General features: G+C 41.5%; 1 protein-coding gene across 1 annotated transcript in view; it reads right to left on the reverse strand.

The window, feature by feature from the left end:
* Positions 1-1,793: 1,793 nt before the first annotated feature.
* The window catches only part of BCAN (brevican), a 43,415-nt gene continuing 29,802 nt past the window's right edge, over positions 1,794-15,406 (reverse strand). The window contains exons 8-14 of the mRNA XM_075192647.1: positions 13,877-15,088; positions 10,548-10,658; positions 9,890-10,048; positions 5,428-5,510; positions 4,486-4,630; positions 4,046-4,228; positions 1,794-2,995 (exon numbers count right to left, since the gene is read on the reverse strand). Coding sequence (XP_075048748.1) covers positions 2,985-2,995; positions 4,046-4,228; positions 4,486-4,630; positions 5,428-5,510; positions 9,890-10,048; positions 10,548-10,658; positions 13,877-15,088 — 1,904 coding nt within the window. The 3' untranslated portion in view covers positions 1,794-2,984. The remainder of the gene's footprint in view (positions 2,996-4,045; positions 4,229-4,485; positions 4,631-5,427; positions 5,511-9,889; positions 10,049-10,547; positions 10,659-13,876; positions 15,089-15,406) is intronic.

The following is a 15,406-nucleotide window of genomic DNA, read 5'->3' on the forward strand; positions in this document are numbered from 1 at the left end:
CAGCTTGATTTCCGATATAGATTCCACAAGGTCACCATATATTCACATAAAACTCCCTATCACGGGGAAGCATTATATCTGGTATTTATGAACTGTCACAAATGCCTTAGGCATTATTTAAGTTACTGAGCTCATGTGATCAATTGGAGCCAATGTCCTGGTAGCTGGCAACCTGATGATGTCACAGAGTGTTTCGCTGGAGCGCACTGAGCATGCTCCCTGCCAGTACATGGGCCGTTCCCACCCTCATTAACACTCACGAATATTCATAGCCGCCCAGAAGACAGGTGACGTCACACAGGCGTGTAAAAAGGTGAATATAGAAGAAAGCTTAGAGGTGCAACACACAGAACATCTTTATATGCACACAATAAACAGTCCCCATCTATTTGCAGCCTGACGCCCATCGTTGTCTCCTCTCCCGCAAAGTCCCAGAGACTCTTTAAATAAGAGGAGACCTCCCTTAATCCTGAGGGAGCAGTCAATTTCCATTGGATAATGCTTACCTGTCGCGAAGGGGGGCGGGGACATATCACCTGCCATCATGCCCCGCCTTCTAAGAAAACACAGAAATTAATTTACTGGGGTGGGTGGGGCTTGATGATGTGACTGCCACACCCACCTGATGCAATCAGGCCGTAAAGCCCCAGCCACCCCTTCTTTTCCTACCTCAACAACCCATTTGCAGATACCATTTCCATTTGTGGTTTGATTTTCAGGAGAGGAGAGGGGCAGGTACATAACGTTGAAATGTGGGTGGTTCAATGACACGATTCAGTGTCCATAGAGGGCCGAACATATAAAACAATTATATTTTTCACCAGTATGAATAGATATACCTGAGTATGGAGTTTTAAAACGTGTTTTTTACATTTTAAAATTAGTTTTACATTAAAATAAATGGATGACTTACGTGGTGGTCAACCAGTTAGGAAAAAGTAGGTGTGAATTTGGGAGTGATGTTCCCATATCCACAAATTCAAGCAGATTGTAAGAAGTGTGTATTGAATGTGAGAATACATGTAATGCAAGTGTTCCGGTTCTCTGGTTGTCCATTGGGAAACCTGCTATACTACCTGTTGCCCACTAGGTGTCACAGTTTCCATTGCAAACGAGGACCAGAACTGAGGGTCTGATTTTTACTAAGGGTTAAAAACTCCTGATTTTGCTATAGGGCTGTTTTTGACTTCACTCTATACAGGAAGAGGTCACTGCCAGTGATAGCAGCAACGGCATTGGCTTCCTGGTGTCTTTGCGTTGGGAAGCCAAAATATTTTGTTTTAATTTTTGAAAATAAAACTAATATATGTTTAATCCTTTTTTTTATTTCACATTAGTGGAACTGTAAGCCCAAATCTGGGCTAGCCAGCTCACACATGCACATAGCTGCAAAGGAACTGTCATATCATACATAGGGACGGAACTATCCCTATGTATGATACAACCCATCCACACTGATCTGCAAATCAAGTCTATAAAGTTGTCTGTCACTCTGTGCCTTCCGTGTTGCAGAAGCTCCTCCCTTCTAATGTGGCAACGCACTGCAGAGGAGTGACAGACAAGACCTGATGAAGGGTCCAGGCCGCCCTAGGCTAATAGGCTTGTAGCTTCCCTTAACCTTCCAATACATGGTAGGTAAAAACAAACTTACCCTTTATTTAAAGTCCGGCTTCCTTCACCACGTCCCACCACCAGTGTTTATGTTCATGACGGGCAGATTTAGTTATGTATAAACATTACAATTATTTCATGCGTGTTATTCATCTGAGTAATACACATCATTTGACATATACTAATGTGAAATAGTGGCTTTACTTGCAAACCTGCAACATTGTTATTTCAGTGATATAATATACATTAGAAAACCATAGCAAATTCAATGCAGTGTCCACACAATACTGGTTTGAAGGTACTAAACAAAATAAAAACATGGAGTAAACAAGTACACTTTTCTCCTACACGCAGTGGAGGTGGCCATTTTGTTAGCCGAGTCAATAGCAATGAGGATGCAGCCTATCGATTCACAAGGGGACATCGCTGAGGCACAGGGGAGGCGGCCATTTTGTGAGAGGAGCCAATGGACGCCAGAGTGCAGCCTGTCCATTCACTAGGAACCAATGGCGTCGGTGCGTCAGTGATAGAACTGCCTCCCAGTGAATTCATTGGCTGCGCACTCATGAATAATGGTTCATCCCACAGAATTTCGGCCGCCAGTGTGTGGAGATGACGGGTACATTTTCAGGTATTATTTTACGCTCATCGCAAACCTTGTACAAACAAGGTGGGACAATCTAGGATGTGTCGGTCAACAATACTAAGAGAAAAGTCCTGGACGGAGGAAGCCATCTTGCTTCTTTTTCTATCTATCTTCATTTATAATGTATGATCTCAACAATTGCCACTAAAGAGTAGGGTAATTAAACTCTGGCTACATATTATAATAATCTGAGACCCCCCCCCCCCCACCCTCCCTAAAGACACTTGGCTTATATGAATACCACCCCACATTGCCAATTAGAAAACAGGGGCAAATTTGGCCTTGTATAGACACACTGATTTCAAGTAAGGCCATGCCCGTTTTCGTGAAAATAGGGACTGCTGGCAGACACAGTTATAAACTTTGACCACAATTGTACATAAGTAAAAAATCCACATTGGTTGGAGATTAACCGGCCGGCATGGATGTTTTTTTTTAAAAAAACAGCCTTGATGTTAATGCAACATTCGATCCAGTTTAAAGAAACACATGTTTGGGGTCTGCTTAAAACGTCGTCGATGACAAGATGGCAGTGAAAGGGGTTAAAGGTACGTTTGCCGTGGTGAGCCACCGTCGGACGTGGCTGGCCAGAGTCCGATGGTAAATAGCACCTTGCTGTGGTGATAGTTTAGTAACTCGTTGGCTACAAGGCATCTTTTTTGCGGTTGTAGGGCGTAGCGCATTTCGCCACCAGGGTGAGGAGACAGGATCTTGGGTGCTGGTCACATCACAGCAATGCTGCATGGAAACAAGATCAATAGTCATGAAACAGAAGCAGTAGTAGAAAAGTATGTTCTTTGCAGTGGCAGACATAGACGGTAGCGTGGTGTAGAATTATTTGGGTCCCCCTTTAATATCTACCTATTATTTTATACCTCCCACCACTGTCCCTGTGCAAATAAGTATGATGTGTGTGCTTCAACCATGAAGCACACACCGAAAGGGGGTGAGACTGTATCACGTTGGGATGTGTCACTCCACTAGGTGGTGTGCTTAATGCTGAACCGCTACTCTGAAGCACTAGGCTGTACGCCAAACCACCTCCCCTAAAACATCTTTGAATTTCCACAAGCACTAGTGAGCAAAACATCCCAAAAGTCCCGGCAGTCGTGGCAATGATAGAGTGCCCTCAAATTGAGGGTGTCCTGCCTAATTTGAGAAAGTTGGGACGTGTGTAATTGCAGGTACAATGGGGGGGAATAGATTAATAGACTCTGAAAATGAATTTATTTACTGCCAGTGTGAGTCCAAATTAATACACTGAGTGTACTGGTAGGTACATTAAATGTCCACTAGGATTTCGGATGAGGGTATTCCAGATGTTATAGGTGTAGTACCATGGGCCAAGGGTAAACAGTGATTTCATATTTATAGTGCACAAACAAGCATGTAATATATAAGTCCTACCCTACTATGGTCTACAAACTATGGAGAGATTTATCAAAGGCCGAAAAGCTGTATAACCCTCAGGGCTCTTTTAGTTTCACCCCTTATAGGGGGTCATAAGTTTTTTTTTTAAAATCCGTATAATCTTTTGGAAATATTTCTTGGCCCAAGAGGGTCTCAGGCATTGATAACCCTCCTAAACACACTAGTCAAATTGAGTAGCTGTGAAAAGGTCATCTATTACCCGTGTACAAACAACGTCTAAAACATAGAACACAATGCAATATAATTTAGGTAATCTTATAATAGATTTCATCACAAGGGGGTAAAGCACTGAAGCAACTAATACACCAAATCAAGGGGGGTTCATTCTTCTCTAGGTGGTCTTTGTTATCTACTTACTAGGCCAGCAGTTTATCTGCGGCTCTTCCCATACACCATCCGATTGGCACTTGATGATGGGAGAATTGCGCTGGACAAAACCCTCATCGCAACGGTATCCCACCACTGAGCTGATCTGGTATCTTGTTTTAGGTCTGCCGTACGTAGAGGCGTTGGTCACTTCAGGTGGGGCACCACAGAACACTAGGGGAAACAAGGAGGCAGGAGGCCATGAGCAGGTTATGCAATGGGAAATTACTAAAGCAAAATGTATATATCTGGCGTGAAACTGAAGCTTACCGATCGACTATCTAGACCATCGATGGACAATCATTGCTTGTAGTTTTTCTACAAACTTATAATGTACCTTCTAGCCTCACAATAACCCTCAGCCTCCATTAACGGCCATAATTATTGTTCTACAACCTGGTCCATGGCAATGTGTTTGCTGCTATTCTTACCCAGGCCCATTTTGCAGGTGTATGGGAGGTGATAGTTACATGGCACGTCGCTCCACTGACCACCATCGTGCCATCCCATCACCACGCAATCTTCACCGGAGAGGAAGTAGCTGTCAGGTTGTCCGTGGTTCCAGTTTTCGAACAGCTGAAGTTCCAGAGTTGGAGAATGAAAGAGACACAGTTATTATTGCTGTCTTTGTAAATGTTCCAGGCATCAAACCCTCCTATGCAGGCTCAAAATGTGGCTCTGTGAGGAGTAAGTAGGACACAGAGCAGAAATCTACATGCCTCGGGTTTACCAGTGCTCATTTCTCTATCTCTGCACCCTAACAGAACTCTAAGAGTGACAAGGTCGAGAACCTTAAAAATCTGGAAATCTGATGGTAGAAACTGGCTATTGTATCGTCACAGCCAATTAAGAGTTTAAATCCTCTAACTAACTGAGGCGAGCAGTTCAGAACCCAACTTTACCAAAACGTATCTGGTTCCTGGCATTACAACAATTTTGCTAAGTCTCAGCATGTATGGTTCCAACCCCAACACCGCCAATCTATATTACATATGAACATGCAAGACAGAGAATTAAAAAGTGCTTTCTTATGCAACGCTTCTTAAAACATAATATAGCAGCTCTCCCCCATTTCGTCCTAAGAGAGCAAAAAGACTACTAAGGTGCAATTCGTAAATATATGTCCTGTAACTCCTCAACATTCAATCAGATGTTTGCTCTGATCACTCTAGTGCAGACTAGAGCCACCTGTGACTCTAGTCTGCACTAGAGTCACAAATGCATGCTGGGATTTGTATTTTCATGATGTACCAGAGTCACAGGTTGTCAGTAGGTTAGTGCCATCTAGACTCATAACAGGACACACTGCACCGTACTATTAAATACATCTTCTGCACATCTCATTGCTGAAGCTGTCTCCATACAGATCTTACCAGAGGATTTCCATCTGACCACTGGAAGTCCCCTTCTATCGTCCTGTCATTTAGGCCCGTCCACTGGTATTCCCTGTACTTGTCTGCAGGGACATTGAAAGACAACAGTTATTTAACTGAATATATGAGATACGGTACACGATATCTGGTGGCGTGTAGAGTGGCAGGGTGGTTAAATGGATCTACAATGTACCAGCGCTACACATATATATTGTATAGTATGTAGTCCCAAGAATTATGGGTGCCATGTTCTACATTCAATGATAATTAAAGAAAAGCTATCATTCATAATAATATTGATCATTTGGCCACTAGAGCCAGTGAAACATAGATTTTTCTCTCTTTGTGTGGTGTTAGGTTAATTACCCAACCCAACTATCTTAAGGTGAAGACATTTTGGTGGCAGGCAGCAAATTTGTTTATACACGTAGAGAGCCTTCGGTGGTCCTCGGTGGTTCCTTTTTTTTCTCCCTTCTGCCCACTTTCTGCCCACTAAAGTGCAATGCTTGGTACAGAACAAGGTGGGCGTGGGGATGGCAACACATATAGAAGAAGGTATCTGGCCAAGAAGAACAATGGCAGGTCTTCAAATGGGCCATTTAGCTGCTGTTCATGACATGGATCGGCATGGCGTATGCGATAAAGGCTCTCTGGATGAATTCTTATATACGTATATTTCTTTATCATTTCCTTAGATCAATGCTGGGAAAACGTTCGGTGAGCGAAGGTCCACAAATCTGCCCGTTAAACTGCAAGCGCAAAATCTCTCAATTTAAACGACCTAACGTTGAGTAACGATGCTGCAACGGGGGCCTACTCAAACAGTCCATGGTTTCGGTGGGGAATTACTTGTATACTCTCACAGTGTACAACCATCTCTGTTTGCCAGAGTCAACCAGCTAGACATTCTAAAATTGGTTAGGCTGTTGCAAGGGTGTATTGGTACATTAGTTATTTAAGGGGCATGTCTTATTAAAGTTTTTCACAAAGTGGAGTTAGTCTTAAAGGAAAATTCTATCTTTACGTAATATCTGAAATTAATCTAATATTTGCCCCCCAAAAAAATGCGTTCTATGTTGTTACTGTTACCCCCAGTGGTCGAAGTGGAAATTTAGAAGATGACGGTATGAAAAATGTAATGGGAATGTAATACCCTGTCATTGATTGGGTGGATCATGGGGAGAGCTTCTCTTATACTATACTATGATGTGTAATTGACAAATTATTACTCCTATGGCTGTAACCAATACTTCCAAAGTGGCTTCTGATGCCATCAAATTAATAAATCATAATGTCAAAGGCCTTAATAGTCCTCAGAAGGGACTAATGGCCTCTAAGGACTACGCACAGCTCAAGTCCAATGTGGTATTTCTACAAGAAACTCATCATACTACTACTTACTCAGTTTTGGCATATTGCTTATCCTACGGTGTACCAGGCTTTTAACTCTACAAAAATCAAAGCAGTGGCCATTCCGCAATGTAAATCTTTCTCCTTCGTAATAAAAATGTGGCAAGATCATACAGGTCATTAATTCTCTTGAAACTTTAAAACTAAATCTGTGTGCCTCTGGTCAATCTATATGCTCCTAGTTCACGGCAATTTGAGTTCTTTACATAAATTGCTCACCTACTTAATACTATTTTTTGGAGGCATTACTACTACTGACTACTACTTATAAATCTATTTCTTTAATGGTGAAGGTTCTGAAATCTGATTATCACCTACTGGATGAACGGTGATTGCTCAATCCATCTAGAGAAGAACATGCCTTCTACTTGGCGCCATGTGATTCCTATAGCTATATAGACCATGGCTTTGGACTTTGGCATCATTATGATTATTAAATGATAATAATAATTATAGCTCCCAAATTATACTAATCACCTGGTCTAACCATGGTATAGCGGAAATTAACCTCTCTAGTTGGACAGCAAATCAACCTATAAGGAGATGTTGACCGAAAGAATCTCGACTCTCTCAAGCGGCAGTTCATCAAGATGTTTCAAAAGATTCAGTTGACTATTTATTTAATAACCCTACATCTGACGATGATACCACTGTCCTGTGGGCTACCGATAAGACTGTTATGATTTAGCATGGCTCCAGAAATAGGAGAACTAGATTGCAGAAATTAAGGACCACATCTACTATATTTGTTTTGCTCCTTCCCCATTCCAATTGTCATTTTGGATCTTCGGTGTTTCTAGCGCTCAAAAGGAAGGATGGGGGCTTTTTGAATACGACAAAGCAGGCCAAAGTCTCAACTTGTTCATTGACATATCTAACCACACCATTACAGGTGGATTTAGGTAGAAGGTTCATTTATAACTCAATCTCAATATCAATGAAACATCTTCTGTGGCTATGGCCTTCTCACAGGCCACACTCATCTTTTCTAAAGCCATTGCTTGACATATGAGAAGCCATGTTGACATCTATGTCACACTAACATAGGGAGACTTTTAACACCTCGCTTTGAATACACTGATTTTCTGCCTGGACTTCCACGCTCTTCTTTTCAGTGGAGGTCTTCTCGGAAACTGCACACAGTTGCGGAATGTTTGACTTACATAAAACTCATCCCACCAGAGAATCGGAATGCTCAGGATAACTTAACCACAATCTGAAGAGTTTAGATACGCCCAGCTGGTTAATTTCTAGCCTACCACTATGAAGACTTTATGGTCACAGCCATATGCTGTAATCCAGATGAAGAAGTTTTTAATTCAGCTCTTTGCTAATGTTGTTTGCCATCTGCACTGGCCTCAAAGACCAACTAGATGACCAAATGGAAGAGAAGACTTTAAGGAGAATTATCCACAGACAACCGGGTAGGAATTTGTGAGAATTCTGATAATTCTTCCTTTCTAGTTACAGCTTTGCTAAAGCCGATCATATCTATAAGTCTTCACTATTATGTATTAGGGATTGTGCGTCTATTAGAAATGCCATTAGTGAAGGAGATGCCCACATATTAATTTATTAATATTTCACCTGGTCTGTAGTTAGCATTAGTACACAGAAAACCCATATACAACCACGATTTTGGTTGACAGGTCATATCTACCTGGCCACCTGTTGCGGGGGACTAACACTCATCTGACCACGTTACCTCCGGGTGCTCCGGTTTCCTCCCACACTAGTAGGTTAATTGGCTGCTATCAAATTGACCCTAGTCTCTCAGTCTCTCTCTCTCTCTCTCTCTCTGTATTGAGAAATTTAGACTGTTAGCTCCAATGGGGCAGGGACTGATGTGAGTTCTCTGTACAGCGCTGCGGAATCAGTGGCGCTATATAAATATCTGCTTCTGTTGCTGATGATGATAGACGCTGTAGGAGAAATGGCTGTATGGCTTACCATCGTATACCAGGCTACTTAAGCTCTGCATATCACACATTCCGGTAACTACTACTTATGTAGCATACAAATATCAACTTTAAGTTTCAGTGTACAAATAAGCTATCAAGTATTTGTGTGCTACATGAAAAAACAGTCAGTATTTAACTTATGTGCAAAACAGAATACTAATTGTCACCCCTTGCATTGTAACATGGTTTTGTCCAGGAGACTGAAATAAGATACCTCTTAATTTACGATCCTTAATGAATCAGGCCCTACATGTAGTTTTATGTTAGAGAGAGAGAAGTAGGAATAGAGGGAGGGAGAGAGAGAGAGAGAGAGAGTGAGAGAGAGATGGGGGAGGGAGAGAGGGGGGAGAGGAAAAGAGAGAGTGGGAGAAAGAGAGGGGGAAGAGAGAGAGAGAAGAGAGGGGGGAGAGAAAGAGAGAGAGAGGGGGAGGATAGAGAGAGAGAGAGAGAGAGAGAGAGAGATGGGGAAGAGAGAGAGAGAGAGAGAAGAGAGGGGGGAGAGAAAGAGAGGGAGAGAGAGAGAGAGGAGGGGGGGATAGAAAGAGGGGGAGGAGAGAGAGGGGGCTGAGAGAGAGGGGGGGAGAGGGAGAGAGAGATGAGAGGGAGAAAGGGGAGAGAGGGTGGAGAGAGAGGGGGAGAGGGAAAGGGGGGGGAGAGAGGGGGAGAGAGAGCAGGGGAGAGAGAGCGGGGAGGGGGGGGAGAGGGATCAGAGAGGGGAGAGAGAGAGAGATAGCAGTTGTTAGTGAATTTTAGGTGGTTGTATCTGAATCATTACTGAACCTCTGAACCTCCAGTGACACTGTAAGTCCACTATCACACATGGCTACTTAAGGTAGGAAAGTGCTTGCAACATGAATATTATTATAAATTAATATCTCAATATTTACATTATACAAATATAATGGGAAATATAAAATATGGTTAGTTCATCTTTAATTCAGCCACAGTTGATATAATTGAAAAATAAGAGGGAAAATGGGACTAGTACTAAATGTTATGGGTGAAATGGCCTTGGCTTTAGGTGTGATATCGCACTATTGATTTGGTAGAGCCCCAGTGTTACACACCCACTTTTTGGAGTGAGCACTTACTGTTCACAAAGTCTTGTTCTTCAGGGGCCACGATGCTGACAAGGTGACTACCATAACCTCGGCAATGGGTCTCGGCCTCTACCCAGCTTCTGCGAGTGTAGAAATGCTTGTAGCAAAATCCTTGGAACGTGTCCCAGTCGTCCAGACACTTGTCTACATCTAACCAAAAACAGTGATAGGGTGCAATGAAAAGGGTTGCAGAATGTTGTGGTCAGTGGCACAGCGAAAGTCGCCTGGGTCCTGGCGCAGAACCTAACCAACGCTAACATCACATCTCACCACCACCTCAGTCTCCCCTGGGTACACCCACTAAGATACACACTAGACCTGGGCAACCTTTGGCCGTCCAGATGTTGGGGGACTTCAAGCCCCAGCACGCAGCGCAGATACAAAATGACAGGGCATACAGGACTTTTAGGGGCCTATTCAATTCTCAGCGATGAGAGATGTTGGGCTGCGCTAATTTCTGGGTACGACGGTAACTTAACATTGTGTATTTTTGTTTTTTTTTAAATATTTTATAGTTTTTTTTGAACTTTTTTAGTGGTGCATTTTTGTTTTGTTGTAACTTACAGCTTGACCAAAGTGCGTATGTGTGTGACATACAGTATGTGTGTAAACTCACTCCAGGGTGACACATAGCTCCCTCTGCACTCACTTATTTCACAGGCTTTTCCAAAATAGCCTGGCAAACACAAACAGCGGAAGTCACCATCGTCTTCCTCAGTGCAGGTCCCTCCATTCTCGCAGGGGTTGGGGTAGCAGTCATCTACAACACAAGGGACAATGGGAAGCTACGGATATATGCTTAGAATCGTGGAGAACAGTACAATGTATCTGCAACATCTCATTCTATCACAGCGCCACCTACTAGTGGCAGCAATGTAAGGGTTATTAATTAACAGGAGCATGGCTGCCAACAGTCCCTAATTTCCAGGGACAGTCCATCGATGACCCCATAGCAAAATTTGGGCAAGGGTCAGGCGATCCCACTGGAACCTCCTGGGGCCGCTCAGAGAAGAGAACTACTCTCTGCTCTTTTTGGGCTCTTGGAGAACACCACGGGGTGCAGGGTCCTCTGAGGGGAGGGGGCTGGCCATTTCTGGACCCTTCTTTCCTCCAGGCCCTGTAGCGGTTGCAAACCCTGCACCCATGGACGTTCCACCAATTTTTCAGTATTGACCAACTGCACAATAAAATCCTTCTTTTTCTGGGTCAAAAGCAATTCCTTCTATCTATTCTTACTCTCTGGGATTTATAAGTTAATATTTATTGAAGTATTTAAAAATAAAATGTATGTTATAAGCAAATTCAATTAACATGAAATGATGGGCATTGCAGTGCTCCGAGGCTCACTTAGACAATATCGTTCAGGACGTTTTAGTATGTTTGTGCTATTAATAATATATTCCTAGAGCCCTTGTCCTCATCCATTTTCTCCTAGTGGTGAGTGAAATCTTCAAAACAGTTCCACAAAATATTTGCCTCATCCTGTACTCGGCCACTGAATTTTGCCTGTTTTGCTCGCGGAATTTAGCCTTGAATGTTCTCAGTCCTAACTCAACCTCACTACACATGAGAATGGATTACCCTTCACCATCTCAGTTCTATTCAAACATTATAAACTCAGCAAAATCTGAATGTACAAAAAGTGCAAAATGCGTTGCCAACTGTGGAAAGTGAACATTACATCTCTGAGAATTCACACCTTTGGCAAACAACCTGATCCACTGCGAAACTAGAATTGCGTGAAACGTCACTGTAATTTCACTAATCTCTACTCCTTATCATAAAAGTACATAGTGTTATTAATTGTAAAGTTGTGTTGAGGCTTGCTTATATTATTCCCCCAGCAAAATAAACTATAAGAAGATTCAACCTGTAAAGTAACACTATAGAAGGAAATCTGTAATCGAATGTATTGGAACCATAATTCATAGGCACGTCATTCAGGCAACCCAACTGTTTTAGGTGTTAGTTGCTGAAATCTTTGTATGTTTGTTGGCTAAACTCATTCAAATGAGGCCTAAAGCCGGTTTTAACCAATGGTTGTGGTAGCATTCAGATTAAGACCGAAGTGGGTGGGGCCTGTTTCTTGATTACACGTGAATCACAGGGGAACATGGGTACTTGGAAAAAAATAATTAAACGGTGGTCATATCATATTTTTTTTCCATTGTGTTAAATGTGTTGCATAAATGTTATATGTTCTTTATTAAACATTTTCAAGGGGCTGACATGCCTTTTTCTCTACATAATCTATTTACCCTACTTTGCGACCCTCCGCTTAATTTCTGAGTTCAAACTGCGTCCCAGTAGCTGAATACCTCAACTATTTAGAAGAGAAGCAAGGAGTAGCATAGAAGATGATATATACATATACTGCTTTCTTGCAACCCCCTGAGAATCTTAAATAAAGACCAGGGGACTGATTCATTAAGGATATTAACTTAAGAAACTTCTTATTTCAGTCTCCTGGACAAAACCATGTTACAATGCAAGGGGTGCAAATTAGTATTCTGTTTTGCACATAAGTTAAATACTGACTGTTTTTTCATGTAGCACACAAATATCAACTTTAAATTTCGGTGTACAAATAAGCGATCAAGTATTTGTGTGCTACATGGAAAAACAGTCAGTATTTAACTTATGTGCAAAACAGAATACTAATTTGCACCCCTTGCATTCTAACATGGCTTTGTCCAGGAGACTGAAATAAGAAGTTTCTTAAGTTAAGATCCTTAATGAATCAGGCCCCATTTTTGGAACACTACGATATTCCCCTTAAGAAATAGCAAACGTTTGCAATCGTCTGTTTTAAGAAACTGGAGTGACACAGACAACTGCAAACATATTAAAGACACATAAACTTATCTATTTTGAAGTAGAATCCTCTAATTTATTTAGGAAAGTGTGGTTGGCCATGTCAACTGTGTGACAGGATGACACAAATATAACATGGTATTACAATAAAATGGGAACGTCAAAAAGTGTAATTATTCACCTAAACCCTATAACAATAGCAAAATAATAAAAGATAGACTTAATAATCATGACATGAATGTCTCTAAAGTAAAAATGATCTTAAACTTTTAAACCTAGTTGATGGGTTACAATATACACAAAAAGGCATCTAGGTTGTCACTATAGGGACATTTCTAAGACTGGGGAACATGAAAATGTTCCTGCAACCCCCAACAATCCAATCAGATTCTAATTCTAATTGCTCTGTGAAATGGAAGCAGAAAGCTGTAGTCTGATTGGTTGGTATGGATTACAGATCTGCATCGATTTTCAGATATGTCATCGAATGTGATCCAAACGCAGGAAATATCGAAATTCCAATCTAGTGTGGAAATGAGAACGTGGGAGAAGAATGGACAGTAACAACTATCTCAGGAAGAAAGAGGGTCACCATTACCTGATAAATTTGTGTTCTAATAATTTCGAGAACTGCTGCCAATAATGGCTTATTGATCCAAATTGTTAAGTTTCCTATAATAATGTCAATATCAACAATTGTCTTTTAGGTTCTGGGAAGACCGGTGCGGTATAAATTGAATGCACAGATTAGATATTGATCCACCTGTCTAGATTACTAAAGCAAAGCATGCAATAACAGGAAAGTTAGTGAAAGAATCAGGTAGACACACACAGAAAGAACACACGGAAAGGAATTGGAGGAATAAAGAAGATTATGACCTTAAACAAGTGCTTTAATTCTAAAAAGCATTTAATTTGGTTTATTTTTCATGGAAACAGTCATAAAAATACTTCATAGAAGTAAAAAAAAACAATACGTGCTCTTGAATGATCAGACTGGTTGGTTTGACATTGGTTGGGCTGTTGACATAGGTGTTATATCCCCAGATTCTAATGATTTAGTGAAAGGAGAAAGCACAGAGGTAGAGAATAGTATTCATCGTAAGGCATTGATGCAAAAGGCCATTGATAAAGTAACGGCCGTGCAGATATGGAGGTTGTTACCTGAAAAATTCACAGAGGATCCCACAATGGCTTTCTCAGTTGGAACAGCGGGCAGAGGATACGTTGGGCTCATAGACACAGTTGGCCGGAAGGTCTTCTCCAAAGGTTGGGTTGTAGAATTTCTGGGATTGTTGGGTGGTGAAGTTGAAGTTGTATGGACAGGTGTCACTGCTGTATTGGAATCTAGGTCTTCAAGACTCTGCACTGTGCCTACTACTGATGTTGGAAAATGTATCTTCTCACGAACATATGGCTGTTCTACACCTATGTCCTTAACGGTTGATATGACAGAAGACACGTCAGGGCTTTTAAGGTGGGACACCTGCGCCGTTGAAGTTTCGTCTGGCTCGTATAGATTTTGTACGGCAAGCAAAGGTGTATATGTTGAATGGTTTGGACCTTCTCGGTTTTCAGTTCTGTTTGTTTCATGTGTTTGAGTACTATTTCCGTCAGCAGTGGAACCATCGCTGCTCGTGAACTCCGGAACTTCTCCACTTCCATCCTCCCAAGATAATTTAGGAATATTATTGCTTTTTGGCTCCGGTGAAGTAGCCATGGCTGTTGTAAGCACCAGATTTGAGTCTAAGATAGGAGCATTTGTTATGTCATCTGGCGTACCACTCGTATGATCACCAGAAACCATTTCTTCCAGGGAATTTACGATAGTTTTTGGATATTGTTCCGTAAGCATTGAGTGATCTTCATTTCCAGATGCCTCAAAATTATTTTGTTCAGTGGTTGGACTTATAGAGGATACTATGTGTGCGATAGGGGTTTCTAATGACGTGTTAACGAGTTGTTTATCATTCTCTTCTGCTAATGACTTATTGATGTCTCTATAGTCTACACCAGCCTCTAAAATAGAGGAGATCATGGTTGGGACAACATGGATAGAACTTGTATCTGCCTTTGTCATATTATGTGTATCTCCTTGACTTGTCCCTTTCTGGTGGTTTGCATCCACCGTATGGTCACTTTCAGAAAATTGTGTAGGTTCGGGTGTTCCGTCACTATCAAAAGGTCCACCTGATTCTGACACAGTAGCTCCCAGTTCCTGAGCCATGTCGGTAAAGTTGTCATAATAATTTTCTGCATTTACGTTCACAAATGTAAGATCTAAGATCGTGTCTCCATCAGTTGGCAGGACATGTTCTTCAAATGGTCTTCCCGTTGACTTAGGAGTTTTCTCTGGGACCAACCCAAGATTATCTTCTGCCAAAATAAAAAACAATACACCTTATGTTATCAAGATATTGCTGCAAGAGCCCTAGATTATTGATACTTGTAGTCATTACTACAGTACATAATGGTGAGTTCTCACACTTCAGAATTCTTGTATTAGCCTTTTTCCACATTATATTGTTTTCCGTCATTTTAAATATTGTACATGCTGATGTTTCTGACTCATGTAATGTGTCAGAAACATTGGCGTGTACTGATAACATCAACCATAACCTGCTTTAATAATTCAGCATATTGTCCAGCTAAAATACACTAGAAATCAATTATCATTTCAATCTCTAAAAATCA

This window comes from Mixophyes fleayi, chromosome 12, assembly GCF_038048845.1.
Source record: "Mixophyes fleayi isolate aMixFle1 chromosome 12, aMixFle1.hap1, whole genome shotgun sequence".
In the NCBI taxonomy this organism is placed as follows: domain Eukaryota; kingdom Metazoa; phylum Chordata; class Amphibia; order Anura; family Limnodynastidae; genus Mixophyes; species Mixophyes fleayi.